The 19,837-nt window shown below is 38.9% G+C and overlaps 1 protein-coding gene across 1 annotated transcript; it reads right to left on the minus strand.

Moving 5' to 3' along the window:
• Positions 1-465: 465 nt before the first annotated feature.
• On the minus strand, positions 466-18,156 carry spock2 (SPARC (osteonectin), cwcv and kazal like domains proteoglycan 2). Its single transcript, XM_088421705.1, has 9 exons — positions 18,029-18,156; positions 11,787-11,901; positions 11,595-11,700; positions 9,683-9,794; positions 9,477-9,611; positions 7,100-7,318; positions 5,233-5,295; positions 3,027-3,158; positions 466-1,227 (listed from the first exon to the last, which is right to left on the minus strand). Exons 2-9 carry the CDS (start codon positions 11,840-11,842, stop codon positions 1,082-1,084), a joined length of 969 nt encoding a protein of 322 aa, XP_088277831.1. The 5' UTR covers positions 11,843-11,901; positions 18,029-18,156; the 3' UTR covers positions 466-1,081.
• Between the last annotated feature and the right edge of the window lie 1,681 nt (positions 18,157-19,837).

Below are 19,837 nucleotides of genomic sequence, written 5' to 3' on the forward strand. Positions count from 1 at the left end.
GGCATTGAAAATAATAAACTTGGTGCTATCTGTCGCTGGCATTTGATCAAAGAATAAAAATGCAACATTTCAGCAAATTACTGACTTAATCTGCCATTTCACGGGTAAAACCTTGACATGAGATGAGAAAATAATTGTTATATATATATATATATATATATATATATATATATATATATATATATATATATACACACAGTACTTTATCCAATCCTCTACATCAAAGGGAAAACAATGAAAGAAGGGACTGGGAAGCTGAAATTTCACCCTGGGGATAACAATATTTCAAAGTTTCAAAATAGCACAAGCAGTTTATTATTCCTGGCTAAAATACTACAAGTAGAAAGCGGAAGAATGCATCCAAAAATTGCAATGTATTCTATTTTTCCGAAGTTTAATTTAACTGAAGCAGCGGAAAGTGAAAAAGTGCAACACACACAAGATATCCAGACAAAGACTCCAATGTACGGTGGCCAGCAGGGGCCACACACACTCACGTTTATTGAATGCTTATCATTTCCTTTTTTTTTCTTAATAAACACAACAACCGACCCACACGACGATACGATGTACACTTTTCGCCTAAGCAAAAGACGGCCGAGTGCGTGGCGGCGACCTCTGTTGGTACACGACGTGACTTGACGTTATTTACAAGCTGCGGAGTGACTCGTTAAGAATGAGACCGCACTACTGTCACATGGGAGCTGAAGCGCATGAGATGAGGACGGGAATGTCAAAGTCAATTGTCCTCTGTATAGTTTCCACTTTGAGAAAAAAAAAAAAAAACAAACGACAAAATGTTTCTAATCTAATGGAAAGCAACAAGAGATGGTCGGCCATTTTTAAACTACCGGCAAGCTGCTCGGAATCTTCTAGAAATAAAACGTACAAGAGGATAGAACAAATATTCACAAATATGAGGGACAAGCTTGTTTTTTGTTTTTTTTAACTGCACACCCCACAATTAACTGCTAGTGATATGTTCCCCTGTCAACATCCACCTTGGGAGTTTCCTCCGTTGTTTGTGTGTGTGTTTGGAACATGGAGATGCCGTTGGAAAAAGAGACAAACGCTCGAGCCTTCACCATATGTAGCCCTCGTCATCCGCCTCTCCCGCCTCGCCCTCTTCTTCCTCGGCCTCCTCGCCGGTCTCCTCGCCGCCTTTTTCTTCCTCGTCCTCCCATCCGACGCCGCTGCCGAAGTCGCCGGAATACGCCGCGTCTTCGTCTATAAATAGATTGGGGAAAGAAGCTCTTAGATACAAATTGTCTTTCGAAGTTTGATTTTGAAACATTTGTAATATACTCTAAAATAATAGCTAATATAAGTCAGTTCTCAATTTTTTTGTCTTCAGGCAGTAGGCGGGTCACACCCTGAACTTGTTGCCAGCCAATCACAGGGCACACAGACGAACGGCCATTCACGCACCCAATCACACCTAAAAACAATTTATTATGTCCAATACACTTGCCATGCATGTTTATGGAATATGGAAGGGAGCCAGAGTGCCTGGGGTAAAGCCATGTGGGCACGGGGAGAACATGCAAACTCCACCTTGAAAGCCTGGCGCGAGCTGGAATTTGACCTGGGACAGCTGAAGTGTGAGGCAGACCCGATACAAGAATAGTTTCTAAAAATAATTCATCATCCCTACTTATATAACATTCAATTTTCTTTGTTTAAAATGTATACAAATTTCTCACCTTAATTTATATTACAGTACTTCCCAAAATATAGGACTCACCCTTAATTTTAGGGTCATATTTTCTATGATACCATGTATAGCATGCACCAATAGTTTGGTGACAATGTAAAAACGATTTTATATATATATATATATATATATATATATATATATATATATATATATATATATATATATATATATATATATATATATATATAGATATATATATATATATATATATATAGATATATATATAGATATATATATAGATATTATCCATTAGGAGTATACCAAAAACTGTATTCTTTTTAACAATAACAAAATAGTCCACTACTTTTACAGGGTTTACACAGGTTACAGGTTAGTCTAAAACTGAAAAAAAGTGCATAAAATTGACTGAAATTTAAAAAAAAAAATGCTGCCAATCCTTATTTGATTGCGATTACCACATTTTCCGCATTATAAGGCGCGCCGGATTATAAGGCGCACCCTCAATTCATGACATATTTTAAAACCTTTTCCATATCTAAGGCGCACCGGATTATAAGGCGCACCCTCAATTAATGACATTTTAAAACTTTTTCAATCATAATATAGTAATACTCAAAGTAATAACAATAACTCAAATAATAACTGTAAACTCTCACACAAAAGAAGGTAAAACTTACTTTATCAGTTCATTCCCCATCTACGAATCCCAATCTCAATATTGATCCATATATAAGGCGCACCTGATTATAAGGCGCACCATCGTTTTTTTTAAAAAATGAAGGCTTTTAGGTGCGCCTTATAGTGTGGAAAATACGGTACACTTCATATGGGAAAATTCAAGCCTTTTTCCTGGAGCCACCCCACTATTTCAGAAGGACTAGATTAACCGATGAGCTATACGATAAAAAAAAAAGATTGTAAAATATTCACCAATTGAGAACTGCAGTGATTGTTACACCTTCAGCATTGTCCTTCATTTAACTTTGAACGAGCCCCCACTTTCCTAATGAGAAGTCGTAGAACGAAAGCCGAAACAATGGCGAAAGAAGGGCAGGTGTTTGACTTTGTGCTGATTTAAGAGTTATTTCCTAAACCCTGTCGCAAGAGGAGTTCTTATCGGTGGAAGCTTCTGTCTGAGCAGCCCTCGTTTATCTTGAAAAGACTTTTCTGGCGGTGACAAGACACGCTTTGGAATGCAAATGACCGCCTGACGCGTGAATGTGCTCTTTGCAGCGAGGGGGAAGTCACTTGACATAAAGGATACCTTGTGCGGGCTGGATTGCAGGGAGGGGGTTAAATCCTATGGGAAGCGAGGAGGGGGTGGGTGGGAGGGGGGGGGGGGGCTCACCGCAATCCGGCTTTCCGCGAATCCTCGAGCCGGCTACTTCGCCGCCGTACTGGTCCACGCACCAGCACTCCCCCCTGTCACACTGCAGCTTCCTGTAGAAGCCGTCCTCATCGCAGTTAGGGATGAAGCGACCTGGCAAATTTGCATACACACACACACACACACACACACACACACACACACACACACACGTTGCGTCAGGCTTCGCTGCACACGACTCGCCGGTATAATGCATGCGGCATACGTCGCGACCGCTTCCGTAATCCATGAATAGCAATTTTGTTTTCAGAACATGGTGCTGATGAATATGTAAAATCGGCATAAGTTGTGTTATGTGTGTGTCCAGTCAAGCCCCTCTCTCCCGACTTGAAATTCCTCGCGCACGCGTTTGTACGACTATACTTATGAGGACGTTCATTGACGCTACGCAATTCCTAGCTCCTAATGACGTGATTGCTTCAATGCGTTTTTTCCGGTTATGGTTAGCATACCTTAATTCCCCAGAGTAAAATGAGTACAATGAAACCTGCATGTGCAAAAAAAACCCAACAAAAATCATCATGCACTGAAGCCTTTTTTCTTACTTCCGCCTACAAGGAAAAATCCCTTTGTTACATAATATGAATTTTTTTTCTCCGCATTTGCTTGAAAATTCACTATAGCGAAAACAAGCCTGCAACAAAAGTCTAGCTTGGTTTATGCTTGACGAGCCGGCACGCATTTTGTAGCACTATATACTCGGTGCGGCTTTCCCCCGCAGTCAAATGATATTCTCCCATACTCTAGGTGGCAGTAAATGGACTCTACAGCATATAAACAACACCACTCTATAACAGAGGTAGAGAACCGTAGTAGATTAAAATGATCATTTTAACAGACCCTTCATCTCTCCCCGACGTGGTGCTCGTCGGGAGTTGTTTATGGTATTTAGGTCACAGTAGTCCTTTTCAGCCAAATCATAAAGGCGTTTGTCCCGGTGAACTTCCATAAGCAATAGTTTGGCTTGCTGTATGGTTTTATTTTGAATTTCAGTCAGATTCTAGAGCACAATTGTGAAAAGTCCCTCGTTGGGAAAGATTTCTGGCTGCAAATATGATTTTGTTGTAGAGGAGTTCTACTGTATAAGACGTGCTTGTGGATAAGACACACCCTGAACTCATTTAGTGCCATGGACGAGAATTCTCGTCTTTTAAAATAGTAATAACATTAATAAATCATAAAATACGCTATAAAGAAATTATTCCCAGATTAAGCAATTGAATATTTGATACAGTAATAATTTCTGAAAATATTTAATAGTAACAGCCGCGCTTGTAACATTCAATTTCTTTAGTTTGAAATTTATACGAATTCGACACATTTAAAAAAAATGTAAGGTTCAAATTTAGTAAAAAAAAAAATATACCTGAAAAAATAGTTTGTTGATAATTTAATAGATGTAAATGTCTCTACTTAGGACATAGTTGTCATTTTTTACTGATCACTTTTAACAAACCAGGCTAATAAATTATTTTAGCCAGCAAAAAAATCGCTACTGTGATTTTGGGTTCGATTTAGCGTTTGTTTCTTAAACCAAAATGGGGAGATATTTGTCTAAAATGTCTCTAATCCGCTTGCATGTAAAAAAAAAAAAAAGTAAAAGTATTAAGTGCAAGTGTGTTTTATTCATTTCTGTATTCACAATTGTTTTTTAACCAAGCATGATTGCTTTTCATTTTTTCCCCAAATGCTCGACTATTTTCAATAGAATAACTGAATAACAGAATATTTGCTAGTTCTGCAGCCCTAATTGTTTTGATCATATTAATTAATGATCATGCACGGAATGCAATAAAAAAAGACTGTGAAATAAACGCATCCCTGCGGTATTTGAGAGGCGCATCTGAAAGTCAGGCTGGCGCTCTGCCCTCAGTGTCCTTGCAGAGTCCTGACTCAGAGCCCAGTCAGCCAGCCAAAATCTGCAGTGCGCACGAGTCCAAATACACACACACACACACACACACACACACACACACGCATCTACTCACACATTTGCACACACACTTTGGCCTGTTTTTTCATTGCAGTCTTGTCTGTATCGAATTCTAATCCATAAGCCCGATCATGAGCAAATCCCTACCTTCTGTTAGGGATCTGTTGGAGTCAAATCCTGATCCAATAAAGGACAGATCCAAAAAGATTTTAAGACAATCTTACGCGAACTTACCAAACTTTCTTTTGCCGCCTTCTAAGACTTGGATCCTTTCCAGCTCAGCCAGGCAGGGAGGCTCTGAGGAGGAGAAAATTGGGAAAATCAATGATAGATTGGACTTCAAACTGAATGGCACTCTTTCGCTTCCACTTTTATTTTGAAAATATACATGAATATTATCGTGAAATTATGAGTCACGTAGAACTTGAAATTTTCTGTTGTTCTTCATGAAATTAATAGAACGGTATTCTCGTGAAACAGCAGTAAAGCGAGAGTGTGCGCCACAAATCCTGCCTAGCAACAAGTGATCAATATGGAACATGTGATAGGTGCAAAACAGCTTTTTCCAGCAATATAAATCTTTCTCTACGTCTTCTATTTCAGCGGTTGTCAAATTGGGGTGGGAGTATTGACATTATATTTTTAAAAGGGGTGCGACAGGTGTCAGCAAATGTAATTTAATTTTAAAACAGTAACTGTTTTCTAATGAAAGGAAAATGAATTGGAACATTAATCAATTCAACATATTTTTCATACCTTTACTACTTATATTGTACTCTTAAAAAGATTTCTCGGCAAACAATTCTCTGCAAGAATCTGTAAAATAATTTAAAGCAGAGGCAGGAACAGTACATGTTTCTTTTCAAATTAAGAGCAAATTAATTGCAGGATAAATTAAATCAATTTATTGCTATAAATGGGCTTTAAGTGACTTCCGTTTGAAATGTTCTCTGCAAGTATCAGCAAATCTAATGCAGAGACAGGAACAGTACAGTTTTCTTTTCAAATTAAGAGCAAATTATTTGGAAAATAAATTGTTTTATTGCTGAATGGACTTATCATGACTTCTGCACAAAATGTTCTCTGCTGGTATCATTTAATATAACACCGAAACAGAAACAGTATATTTTTCTTTGTCAGATCAGGCGCAAATTAATTATAACACAAATCAATTTACTTCTAAATAGTCTTATAAGGACTTCTGTGCAAAATATTCTGCAGATATCAGTAAATCTAATGCAGGGACAGGAACGGTACATTTTTCTTTTCATATTAAGAGCAAATTTATTGGAACATAAATCAATATACAGTACTGATTAATGGTCTTGTAGCGACTTCTGTGCAAAATGTTCTGTGCAAGTATCAGCACGTTTTTCTTTTCAAATTAAGAGCACATTCATTGGAACATGTTTTGCCACTTTCACTTGCTTGTAACTTCTTTGCATCATGTTCTCCGCCTGTATTTCATTCAGCTCTATATGCATTTTTATTATACCATCCAGAAATCCAACCGATGAAGTCATATGATCTATCTTATGGAGTTCCTGAATAAAGTCTACCTTGAGATAGCACTACAACTGTCGTTCCAAAGCTTTATTGTTATTATTTTGCGACTTCTGTGCAAAATGTTCTGTGCAAGTATCAGTAAATCTAATTCAATGCCGAGACAGGAACAGTACGTTTTTCCTTTCAAATTAAGAGCAATTAATTGGAACATCTACCTAGAAATTGCACTGCAAATGTAGTTCCAAAGCTTTATTATTATTTTTTTTATTATCATTTTTTTCTACGCTGGCTTGGGGGTATAATAAAACTAAAAATAAGAAAATATATACATATTTTTTTGCCCGGGTCGGCTCGGGATTTCGATCCAGCCCGGGCAATACGGGAAAGCCGAGGGAGAAGGAGGCCGCCGTGGAGCGGCAGTAATGTCGACTTAGCCCGGCGGCGGCCATTTCAACCCTCCGGGGAGCGGGAGCGAGCGATATCGGGAGGAGATAAACGGCGACAGACGCGAGGCCGCCCTCCTTTCTTTTCTTTCCGTCCCGAGGGCGGACTCGACGTTAGAAAGCGCGGCGGCGGCGGCCGCGGCTCCACTCACTCTCCCTCCAGAAGCACAGGCACCACTCGGCCGTGGACACTTTGCCGTCTTTGTAGGAGTCGCAGGAGTTGAAAAAGGGGCGGATGCAGATCTCGTACTTGTCCAGGTTGATGGCCGCCAGCTCGGCCTGATCCAGGTACAGGTCGCCGTTGGTGTCCAGCTTGGAGAACATCCAACCTACCGAGTCCTTGCAGCTGGCCGCCAGGCTCCGCTCCAGCACTGAAAAAAATAAATAAATTAGTATGCCAGCCAGACCGATGTGATCTACTGCCGTAATTCCCCTAATATAAGGCACACTTCTTTATAGGATACGTCCTTAATTTTACAGTCAAATTCTGGTGTTTTTTATGTCGTTGGTTCTCAACCGTTTTTCACTGAAGTACCCTCCGTGAAATATAATTTCAGCCAAAAAAAAACATAAAACATAACCTCTCCGTTTTGGTAATATCCCTGTTTTGTGAACAAGGATGGACTCGGACGTTGGTGCAGTCCACTTGCTTCTTTTACTGAAAATAATGCCATAACAACCTCAGCTAAAATGAGCAACAGCCATTGGCTGCTAACAGACTTCTCTAGCTTGTCTTGTACAGTAATTATTGTAAGTAAGAACTGCCAAAATAAAAATGCACATCTGTGCGTCAAAACACGCCTTATGTGGCTGACGGATCAATCTTCCTCGAATGATATAGAGTAAAACAAATATTCTAATCTTTAAGTTTAGCCTTCATTTTGGGAAAAAAAATGTCTTATATTTGGGGAATAGCAATAGCAATCACAAGTATAAGCTAAAAATGTTAGCTTTGCGTACAGCCATGTTTGATGGTACTTTAAACCCTAGTAATAACTCAACTCCACAAGGTCATAAACGTCTCGCGTGTGATGACGCTCCCTCCCCGAAGAGACTCAATAACTCTCCTGATGTTCAGATTTCCTCTAAAGGAGTCCAAGGTCTGCTGCATCTCCCAATTCCGTCAGCTGTGTCACAATGCATTCATCACTTTTCGCAGCCTCAACTCAAGTTTAGTGTATGTTGCAATTTAGCATGGGCCGCCTGCCGAGTATCTGCGGCTCAACTTGGGTTGCAATCTGTCAGTCGCAAGGACACATTTGTTTTCGTTGGACCTCCGGAAATGTCACCCTAAAATGGCTGTTCAAACCAAAATGGCCGACTTTTTGCGTACGTGTGAGCCTGATTGATATGAAAAGACGTCAACGGAAACTGACGTCAATTGACATCAACGACGGTCTCTTGTTACAAAATATTTAAAACTTAAATTTAAGATTAACTACGGCTAACATTATACAAATTTACATAAAAACACCTACATACCACTTTGGGCTGCTGTAAACAAAGCACTGAAAGCTTCCTCTTGAATCGCTACTTAATTAGCTCGATGTCATTAGCGTTGTTATCATGTTCAGCACATTAGCATAACATACAGGAAAATACTTCGCATGACCTTAAACTAAAAAAAGGAAATGTACACAATCAAAATGATCCCCAAAGAGCCTGGATAACTGGAAATAATCTAAAATCGTACAAATAAAAAGACCTAAACAAACTTCTCTGCAAGCAACACCGACCGATACACTAGCACCATCTCAAGGCCAACAAATGAACTACATTCACATTTGTAATTCATATTATGAGTTTTTAGAGCGTTTTTTTTTTTTTTTTTTTTAGGCGTGGAACGTATTAGACTCTTTACGAAAAATTCACGTTACAAAATGACTTGTGGAACAGATTAATTTCGTAAGTAGTGGTACCAGAGTGTACCATAACTCCTCAAATATAACACACCCTTTCCCTCAAAATGAAGGCCGCAAGTATGGGTGCGTTCTGAAAATGGTAACTTAAAAATATGATATATATTTTTTTTAATCCTACATGCATGCGAGGAAGATTGATCTGTTAGCCACTTAAGCCAAGTTTTGATGCACAGATGCATACTTTTATAACATCCGTATGCTTTAACGGTACGAGCTAGAGGGTGGATGTGGATGTAAATTAGCTATTAGCCTGTTGCAGCTAAGAGTAGTCCGTGTTAGCTGAGGTTGTTACGGCATTATTTTCAATAAAAGAAACGAGAAATGATAAAAAAAAAGGGGACAAAAAAACATCGCGGTCCCCGTCGTAAGGTGAAAAAAGCGTAATGCAGGGACGTCGTAAACCGGGGGTCCACTGTATACCGGTCTGAAAAAAACAGTGTATTAAATATATGCCTTTTTTTCTGTACACGTCTGCACTAAAAAAGAAAAAAAATGGCGCTAGCTCATTTACATTTTAAGTGGCTCAATATGCTCAGACGAAAAAAATCTTGAAACTTTTGCCCAGTCCCAAAATAGCAATCGTAGTCATCGTAGTAGTTTGTCCAACCTGACGCAGCGTTGGCCGCGTTGCTTTTGGCCCCGGGCTTGCTGTTATTATTCTGCTTGGCGTTATTCTGAAGAAGTTGGAACCAGTCCCGAAGACGCTCGCCGAGATCGGCCAGATCCTGTCCGGTGCAACTCTCTGCGGGGAAGTCCGTATTTGTAACACCTTCTCGCGCCCGTGTTTACATGGGAGGCGCAGCTGCACCTTACCGCGTTTACTCTCCTGCTTGGCGGCGGGAGCGGCGGTGGAACACGGACACGTTCCCGAGCACTTTAGGGTCAGCTCCTTCCCCGTCAGACAGGCCTGCTGCTCCAGCTTGCACTGCCGCACAAACGCGCGCGTGAACACACGCTTTTGCGACAAGGACACGTGAAGGTGAAGTCAAACGACTTATGGCGGGGACGCCGATCAAATATTCATGAGGTGGCCCACTGTACGCCTTGGTTCCTGCGCGACGAGACTTGCGCAAGGTCAGCGACGGCGCCACGTAAAAGACAAAGTATAAATCAATAAAACGCCCCCCACCAACCTATATTGGTCCTTCCCATTCCATACTTTTTGTCCCCACCTTGAGAACGTCCCCACAGATGCATGGCTGACACATTAAAGCCAGAAATGGACTTTCGCTTTTATAGCGCTTTTCTACCTTCGGTACTCAAAGCGCTTTACACTAACGAGTCGTTTACCTAGCTGCCAGCCAATTGGAGGACAAACAGAGAAGAACAACCATTCACGCACCCAATCACACCTAAGGACAATTTAGTTTGTCCAATAGACCTGCCGTGCATGTTTTTGGAGTGCCCGGAGAGAATCCACGCAGGCTCGGGGAGAACATGCAAACTCCGCCCAGGATGGCCAGAGCCAGCTGGATTCGAACTCAAACTGTGAGGCATTGATCTATTTTTATCGATTATGTCTAAAAATCATCCAAAATTACAGTCTTGAGGCAGCATAAGGCTGATTACGTAACCAATGAAATTCATAATTGGATTCACCACATCATACTCTCTATAGAAGTTCTCACTGATGTATTTTTTTTTTTTTTTTTTTACATTTCTGCTCTGTATGAAGATCACTGACATGGCATAGAAATCCAAAGTCAATCCAGCAATTTGATGCATCACTTCTGAAGCTGTCCATCTTTTTCCTTTTCTGTATAGACATCATAAGCATTAAATATGTTCCAAATTCATTTCATTTTCTACCTTTCAATACCAGAAGCTTATTTTAAACAAACTATTAACCCATCTGTGTATTTTGTCCAAACCTTTGAGCTTTACATGAAAGGCATTTTACATCAAAGGATAACATTCAAAGAAGGCACTAGGGAGCTGAAATTTCACCCAGATGGTGAACACATGTCAAATTTCAACATGGCGCAACCACTTAGTTATCACATTACCAGAGGTGTGCCAAATTACCCTCAAAATACTGCATAATGTTTTTTTTTAATTTTTATTTTGTTTAAATTTAATATTTGGCTTGTTTTGTTCTCAATTTGGGTCAAAAGTGGATTTTGAGTTATTTATTTAACTCAAAAAGTTCAAAAGGTAATAATCCACAAAACATCCACAATATTGGGTTGTTTTGTCCGGAACACCACCAAAAATTTTATTGTTGTCTGGGGTTAAATATATAAAAAGTTAGCTCGCTCCCTTTTTAACCGATATTGTATTACTGTACTTTTGATCCCATCTTTTTTTGAGTACACAAATACGACCAGCACTTGTTTGTATTTCTAAGACTCCTCAGACAAATCACCAGATTTGACTCACGATTTGACTCTTGTCAGACTCGACTTGCTATTTTTACCACTTGGCTTTGGATTTTCTATCCAGTCTTGACTGCCAGTAATGGGTATCTGTGTTCATATCCTGTAAATACCATTATTCATTTATGTCCACTATGGTGGACATTCGTTTTTGGTTTATAACTTTTGACTCATTCAAGCTAAACTACCAAGTACTGGGATTCTCAGTCAAGGACTTCCTGGTCTGTCCAATGACGCGTCACATGTTTAGGTGGAATGCAATTAACATGCTGTCTTGCTGAGACAAAATGGACACAACAGTGGACGCAAATGCCTAGCGTGATATACTGTAATGTTATGTGTCAGGGTACCCTTGAGGCGTAGTTATGGCCGTCAGATCCGCACACAGGCCCGGTGGAGGAGATGGGACAAGGCTGACAGTTGCCATCAGAGGACCTTAGGGAAGGCTGCTTGAGTCTGCGGCACAAAAAGGGGGACAAGCTTCAATATGGTCTCTTTTGGGCTTGGTATTGTGAATTTTGGAAAAATACGCACGTACTCACCTGTGCTCAAGCTTTTTGCGGTTGATGCACACAGCTCTCTGGTAGCCCTGGGCCATGCACACCTTGTGCCTGCTGCATTTAACCTTTTGGCAGGGGTCCTTTGTGGTGTCCACATCTAAAAAATACAAAAAAAAAAAAAATGTTTTTTTTTCTGTGCTCTGAATGTCCTGAACTCAACATAAAAACTCGGAATTACTATAACATAATTTAGCAATGCAGTTCTTCGTTTTTCAATTCATTTTCTCTCAATTTGAAAAGAAATATGCACCGCGTCTATGCACGTACCCCGTTTGAAAACCACTGATCTTAGGGGGAAACAATGCCAAACATGCTAGCTATTTTTCCGCTAAATTGAGCCCATAACAAGGCTAATTCTTAGCTTAGCTTCAGTTTTTTCATCCCCACTACGATGAGTTGTAAAATGAAAACATTAGTAAATAAATCTGCGTCTGCGGTTGCCAACTGCTCTGTTGGACTCACAAACAGCATAAGGTATCTGCCTGAGCCTCATGTTAACTTAACAGGCTTCCGCGGATTAAAGCAGCGGCGGCCGATGATGACGTTTCCATAGCAACAGGCTCTCGGCGGTCCCGGGAATCATTTCTGGGTTGACTGTGATTTGTGGCTCAATCTGGTTTGTTTGTGAGAATTCTCGCCGGTTCTGCCTGGCTGCGCAATCGTGTCAGAGTGGCCGGCTCGGAGCTTTTGTCTTCATTTCGTCATGACACCGTCGTCGTCGCTGATTCTTGTGCCGTCCCGGCTAACTTCGCTGCTAGGCCGTTAACTCATTCAACCCCTAAGACGTGTTTTTACGTTTTTAAGAGTGGAGACATTCGATCCCAGGTAGATGTTTCTCTTTTTTTTTTTTTGCTTGGTATTCCGCTATAAATTAATCAATTAATGCATCAGTTATGTTGCGTAATTAAGTACTACGGTAATCATTCAATCCCAAAGACGTGTTTTGACGTTTTTTGTATGAGTGGAGACATTAAGAGTTATGGTTCTCAATTTTTTTTACCAAGTATTTTGCTAAAGGAGATTAAAAATGCTTGGTGGTAAATAATCCATTTTGTCGAGTAATTAATTATTAAAGGTGTTGTATTAAAGGTATTAAAGTTGTGTTCCTCCCATTTATTTTTTTTTTTCCAAGTATTTTTCTAAATGATCGTCTAAAAGTAATCGATTATGTTGAGTAATTAGGTGCTAAAGTAATCATTCAATCTCAAAGACGTGTTTTTACATCTTTTTACAAGTGGAAACATTCAATCCCAGGTAGTTTTTCAATGTTTTTTTTTGCCAAGTATTTTGCTGAAGGATTATCTTAAAACGATTGGTAGTAAGTAATCGATTATGTTGAGTAATTAAGTACTAAATTAATCAACTATTTAGGTTTAAAGTACTGAACTAATTAAATGTTGGTTATTTGATTGCTGAAGTAATCATTCCGTTCTTATTATTGATTAGTATCAGTCTTTTTTTAGACACTCCTTAAGCCAAATTTGAAAAAATAAATACACATCGAAAATTGAAATTAAAATGTGACTCTTTGAAAAAAAAAAAGAAGAAGAAAAATATGCCTTTGGGATTGAATGAGTTAACGTAACGTGAAAATCGGCGGAAAAGCGGCCTGTATAATTATGTGATTTGATACAATCCAGTCCAATGAAGATTCAAGATTTTGAATTTATCTGTGCGGCTTGAGGATATGAAAGCGGAGCTCGGGCCGTGTCCTCATCATGCACCTTCTTATCGTCCACGCGCACTTGAACATAATCGCGCTTATTGAGGAAATAACGGCAAATTGCCTGCACTTGTAAAGACGCGCATGCATTTGTCACACACGCTCAGTCGCTTATTATGATGAAAGTTCCTGGTTGCCTAGGTAACCGCCTTTGTTCGTTCACATTCGAAATGTCATCAGCAACCTTCTCCCACTATCCGTGCTCCTGCGATTTATGATTTATGCGAATTTTGTGATTTACATATCATTGATGTCGGGTGCGGTCCTCATCTCTGCGAAATGATCGCCTCACTTTTCGGGGGCCCCCCAAAATGGCGAAAAGCATTAAAGTATTTGATTACTTCCGTATTTGTCTACCTAAAGTATTCAATTACTTTGTGTTATTAGGTGCTAAAGTAATACATTATTTCATGTAATTAAGCACTAAAATAAAATCTAGTAGAACTAAAGTAAAAGTATTACACAATTACTTTGTGTTATTAGGTGCTAAAGTAATCGATTATTTGATGTAAATAAGCAGTAAAATAAACCATTATTTTAAGTCAATAAAAGCTTTGATGTAATCAATTCCTTACAAGGTACTAATAAATTAGCGTAATTGAGGTTGAAAAGTATTATGGTAATTGATTACTTTTGTATTTGTCGACCTAAAGTAATCAATTACTTTTGTAATTGTGTACTCAATCCATCAATCACTCTAGGCGTCACTAAATTTTATTGCACACTAAACACACTGACTTTTTTTGTGAAGTACACACACGACAATCTAATAGAGTCCATCTAAAATAAAGACTAAAAAAAAAGACTCTGCAAGCCTTCTCATCTCCTCGGTGCCGACCAATTGAAATGAGGTCACTGATTGATTGTGCGGTTCAAGCTGACCCCTCTCGCTTGAGCTTCACAATTATCCCCCCATTTTCCTTTGCGGTTCCGAAAAAAAAAGAAAAATGCATGCATGCGCTTGATTTTGTGACTGCGTATGCTTGTTTGTTCTTACAAGTCCAAATGATTGCTCTCCCGCAGCGCCGAACACGCCATTCAATCAGAGCGGCGAGCCGCCGGCTGCATCGATGAATTGACTAGAGAAATCCAGTGCAAATTACCCTGACCTCTCACTCACTCAGTCAGCGCGCAGGTCGCCTCAAGTGGACAGCCGCTGCACTGCCTGAATGCAAAGCTCCACCTTCTCCGCGCGTGTGTGTGTGTGTGTGTGTGGGTTAAAAAAAAAAAAAAGTGGTACACGTCTATCTTCTGTGAGGTCAAGAATGCCCAGTGGAAGAAGAAAAAAAGACTGCAGGCTCTTGTCAGGTCGTTGTGCTGATTTTGTGACAACTTAGGTGACCTTCTCATTTATGTATTCCTCTGTGTGTATTCCTCCAATTCTCTGTCTTTCAGAATTGATTTATACATTGCTTTTGTTGGTATTATAGTTTTCTTTATAAAGCTTTTTTTTTCACTGATATTTCATGATAATTACTGCATTTTTCAGACAATAACGTGCACTTGAATATAAGCTTCTTCTAGAGAATAATGTTATATAGAATATAAGAATATAAGCAGGTTGTAATATCAGATATTAATGCAGAAATATAGTACATGGAAGTTTAATTTATTTTGTTAATATTTTAAACTTTTAAATATTTAAAACAACTTGGTTAGAGCAACATCATGCCTTCAACACAGACTGATTATGCCTGCACATTTGATAATAATAATAATGATGATGATAATAATAATAATAATAATAATAATAATAATAATGTTTGATAAGAGGAGCACCAACATAATTTCAGCATAAAATCTACACACTTGAATTTATTAGGAAACTGCAACAACATAACAGTAACACGCCCGATTGTGTTCACTATTGGAGTTTGCCCCCTAGTGGTGAGTAAAAAACAACAACAGCAAATACAGATAAACTCTGGAACATAAGCTGCAAAGTTAAAAAAAAAAACAGCTACTTTAGGGAATTAGGCTCTAATTCTTTTAGATCGTTAAATACTAATCCATTTATTTTTTAGTTCAGTACTTACCAAACTACTTGATGACTTTAGTACTAAGGTATTCATTACTTTTGTCATTAATCAAGTGCATTAGTATGTAAATAAACAGAAACAAACATTTTTAGACCCTCTTTTAGCCAAACATTAAAAAGATAAAATATAAATAAGTACTGTACATGGGATTAGATGCTTGAACACTTAAAAACTCACAGAAAAAATGTTTTGGTATTGAATTCGGTAAATGTACATGAAATATAATGTAGTTTTCAAACTAATTCCAACAAAAACTTTTTGCTGCTAAAACGGCCCAATAAATTGATTATTCCTTTTATTCAGTGGTTCTCAAATTTTGATGCTTTTCTGCAGGAATCAACAATCTAGTTGAATGCTTTTTAAAGCCGTGACAGGAACAGTGCATTTTTCTTTTCAAATTAAGAGCAAATGAATTGCAACTTTTACTAAAACGGTGTAATCGTGACTCCTTTTGCGCAAACAACATATCCTTTTATGTCGTGGTTGCTAATCTCATTTTTCATCTGATCAGCCAGAAACAAAACAAACGACGTCACGAGCGCTATCTTCTAAAATGACTCAAATTGAAAATTTGAAACCCTCCTTTGGATTGAATGTTTTAGTGGGTCATTTTCATCCCCCCCCCCACTGTCCATGACAGCGGCTTCCATTAAATGAAGTCATTATAACTGCCACCCGTGCCCGGCTTATCTTTTCGTCCGCGCTTTTACTCGCCCGTCCGTCCGGCGACTGCAAAGTATAATTAGTCCTTCATTAGGCCTTCAGACGCCGCACTAATGGACTCTGTCATTCATACGACTTCATTTAAGCCGCAAAACAACTCGGCTCGCCGCAGGCTCGCTTAATGCCGAGCTGCGAGGCGTACGAGAAAGCGAGTCTTTTTACACTTTGCGGATTTGAGGGAAAAAAAGGGAAAAAGAGATAAGGAATGGAAAAGAGGCGATGGGTTGAAGCAGAGGCGATGTTGAGCATCTCCTTGGGGAGGCGCATCTGATCTGCTCCAGCGCATCAAACAGAATACAACAATCGCTCAACTTTTTTTTTTTTTTTTTTTGCGAGACAGCGGGTGACCCTGGTAAACACACGCGCACAAACTCAAGGCTGTGCAATACAATAAGCAAGTGACGTGTGTGTGTGGGGTTCAACCGAAGGTCGCGCATTATGTCATACGATATGCAGTTTTAATCGACTTATCGTCGAGCGTGTCATGTCACGTTTGGATGAAATATCAGCGATGCGATATCTGTCACAGTATAATAGAAAATACCATATTAGCCAAATATAGAAGTACAGTGGACCCCCGTGTTACAGCATCCCTGGCTTATGTTTTTTTCATGTTGCGATGTGGAATACTGATTTTTTTTCGTACTGTCTCTACGGTATTTTGCGACAAAAACAACTGTCATGACCCTAGGGGGGTTGGCTGTATTTGTATTGTTTGTCTCCATCTGCAGGCGTTTTTAGGTAATTGCACTTATTTTCGTTGCCGTCACATGACGGAGATGCTGGTCCGCTATTGGCCTCGCTCGTTTCAAAATGGCGGAATCGTAAAGCGAGTGGTAACAAAACCATATTTATGGTGCATTTTCTGCTCAATTCAAACTTGAATGGGTCAGCCATGGGTCCCAAGATTGCTTGTGATGTTAAAGAGAGAAGTAAGAAGATGATTTATGTGGAAAGGAAGCTGGAGATAATTAAGAAATACGAAGCTAGCATAGCCTAAGCTAATCTTACTAGGGAATATGGGCATAACAAGCGCCACTCAAAGGTAAATACATCCTTTAAGTGATTATAAATTTCAAAAACTTGCAAATAAATGTGTTCTTCACGACCAATGGTATATTTTAAATATAATTATATGTCTAGTAAGCATTAAATTATGTTACATGGGGGGTGGCACTCCTTCGGAGGCTGCCATGTCTAATATAGCGACGGAAAATGGTAAATGCAGAACCTCCTGCTGTCCGTAATGAAAAACTGTCTAAATCTTACACATTGTACCTTTAATAAGTTCAGTATTTTTTCAAATCATTTCTTTATAAATATAAGTTCAAGCGGCCCTGGTGGTACATGAAAAAATATTTGTATCAAATTTATTATAGGGAAAATATTAACTGTGCTGCTGGAAATTGATAAATAAGAAAAATATCCCTTTTGTTCAGGTCTTTGTTTTTTTCCAGAGTCGCCTTATTCACTGCCATTGACGGGCATATTCATCTATCGTCCTTTTTTCCACAGAAATGGGCGGGGGGGGGGGGGGGGGGGGGGATACTTGATAGTATGCAACCGTAAATTTGAATTTTAGAAACAACTTTACTGACGCACAGTCACCAGTAGATGGCATCGATGCCCCATTTTACACATGAACCTGAGCCCACTATTTTGAAAACATCAAAACGTTGCAAAACGGCCGCCTGTGAATGACTTGAAGAATAATCACCAAGGAGAAAAAGAAAACTCACTGTCACTGGAACCTTGATTCTCATCCCAGTTGCGCACATAATCATCCTGCACAAAGAAATGGGCAAAAGAATCAGTGAGACGCTGAAGAAATGCCGACAATAACTGCGAGATTTTAAGTAAGGAGTGCCATTAGCATTGCACGCTGATTATAATGCATGCATTTTGTCTGCAAAGCATGATGATGAGCACAGCGAGACGTGTACGTCAAATGAGAGAGCATCTGTATGGAAATGAGTCTGACTAATGTCTTGCTGTTTACCTGTACGCCAGACATATGGCGCCATGGGCCTATTGCTATTTAAGTGCTCTGCGCTGCTTGAAATTTAAATATGAAGTCGAAGCCATGCATTAAGACATACAACAATGAATATTAACCCTTAGAAAAACTGACCTCCACTTCCTGATGATATGGCAGCAAAAAGAGAGAAAAACAGTGGGCATTAGTGGAAAGTAGTCACTGCACAATATGTAACGCATTCGCTTCAGAAATCGGTTTATATATTGTTTACAAACAAAACTCAGGATAGTTTCTAGCTGGAACTATATCAACACAAGAAATTCTGCTTTCCCGCATGATATTAACCCGAAGATGGAAATAAATAGTTATCCATAAGAGAGACGGTGACAAAGAATACAACCTGAGTCAAATTTTTCTTTGGAAAAAGAGAACGGCCTCAAATAAAAAAACGATAACATTTAAGTACAAAATGTCATGTATTAAGTACTAACCGCTTTTTGACAAATAAGGCTCAAATCTTTACAAAAAATCACTACAGTGGTTTATTACGCTGCTTCTTTTTCATGAACCAAAGTGAGGGATGGTTGTCAAAAATAGTCAATTAGGAGTAAGTAAAAAATGTGAAAAAAATATTATAAATATTAATTTAAGTGTATTTTTTCTTGTCTTCTGCTGTCATTTTTGTTCATTAACTTGAAATAAGAATATCGTATTTTCTGCACTATAAGGCACACCTAAAAGCATTATTTTTTTTTTTAAAGCTGATGATGCGCCTTATAATCAGGTGCGCCTTATACATGGATCAATATTGATATTGGGATTCGTAGATTGGGAATTATTGGGGTGTTATTATTGTTATTCATTTGAGTATTACTATAGTGTCATGAAAAAGTTTTAAATCAATAATCTGGTGTGCCTTATATATGGAAAAAGTTTTAAAATATATCATTAATTGAAGGTGCGCCTTATAATCCGGTGTGTCTTATATATGGAAAAAATTTTGAAATATGTCATTAATTGATGGTGCGCCTTATAATCCGGTGCGCCTTGTATATGGAAAAAGTTTTCAAATACGTCATTAATTGAGGGTGCGCTTTATAATCCAGTGCGTCTTATAAATGGAAAAGGTTTTGAAATATTTCATTAATTGAGGGTGCACTTTATAATCCGGTGCGTTTTGTATATGGAAAAAGTTTTGAAATATGTCATTAATTGATGGCGCGCCTTATAATCCGGTGCACCTTATAGTGCGTAAAATACGTGAATTGGTTATTAAATAGAATTTTCAGTAGATAATACAAATACCAAAATATTTGATAGCTGCATCCCTACACCATACAAAAAAAAATCAAATGTAATTGTGTCAGGAAAAAATAGCCTCGCACCACAGAAAAACACTCATCGATAATCCCATTATTCTGAAGGAGATTAAACATCTCAGCAGTCCTTGACGAGCAGCCACGATCCAAATCTCCTTTTTGAGTCTATTCACGAGCTATTTACCACGCCTGGGCGAGACTTCATCACAGCTTTAAACATTTGCCGCACCGCGAGAAGGTGCCAAACATCT

This window comes from Hippichthys cyanospilos, chromosome 8, assembly GCF_059441005.1.
Source record: "Hippichthys cyanospilos isolate Australia breed blue-spotted pipefish chromosome 8, RoL_Hcya_1.0, whole genome shotgun sequence".
Taxonomy (NCBI): domain Eukaryota; kingdom Metazoa; phylum Chordata; class Actinopteri; order Syngnathiformes; family Syngnathidae; genus Hippichthys; species Hippichthys cyanospilos.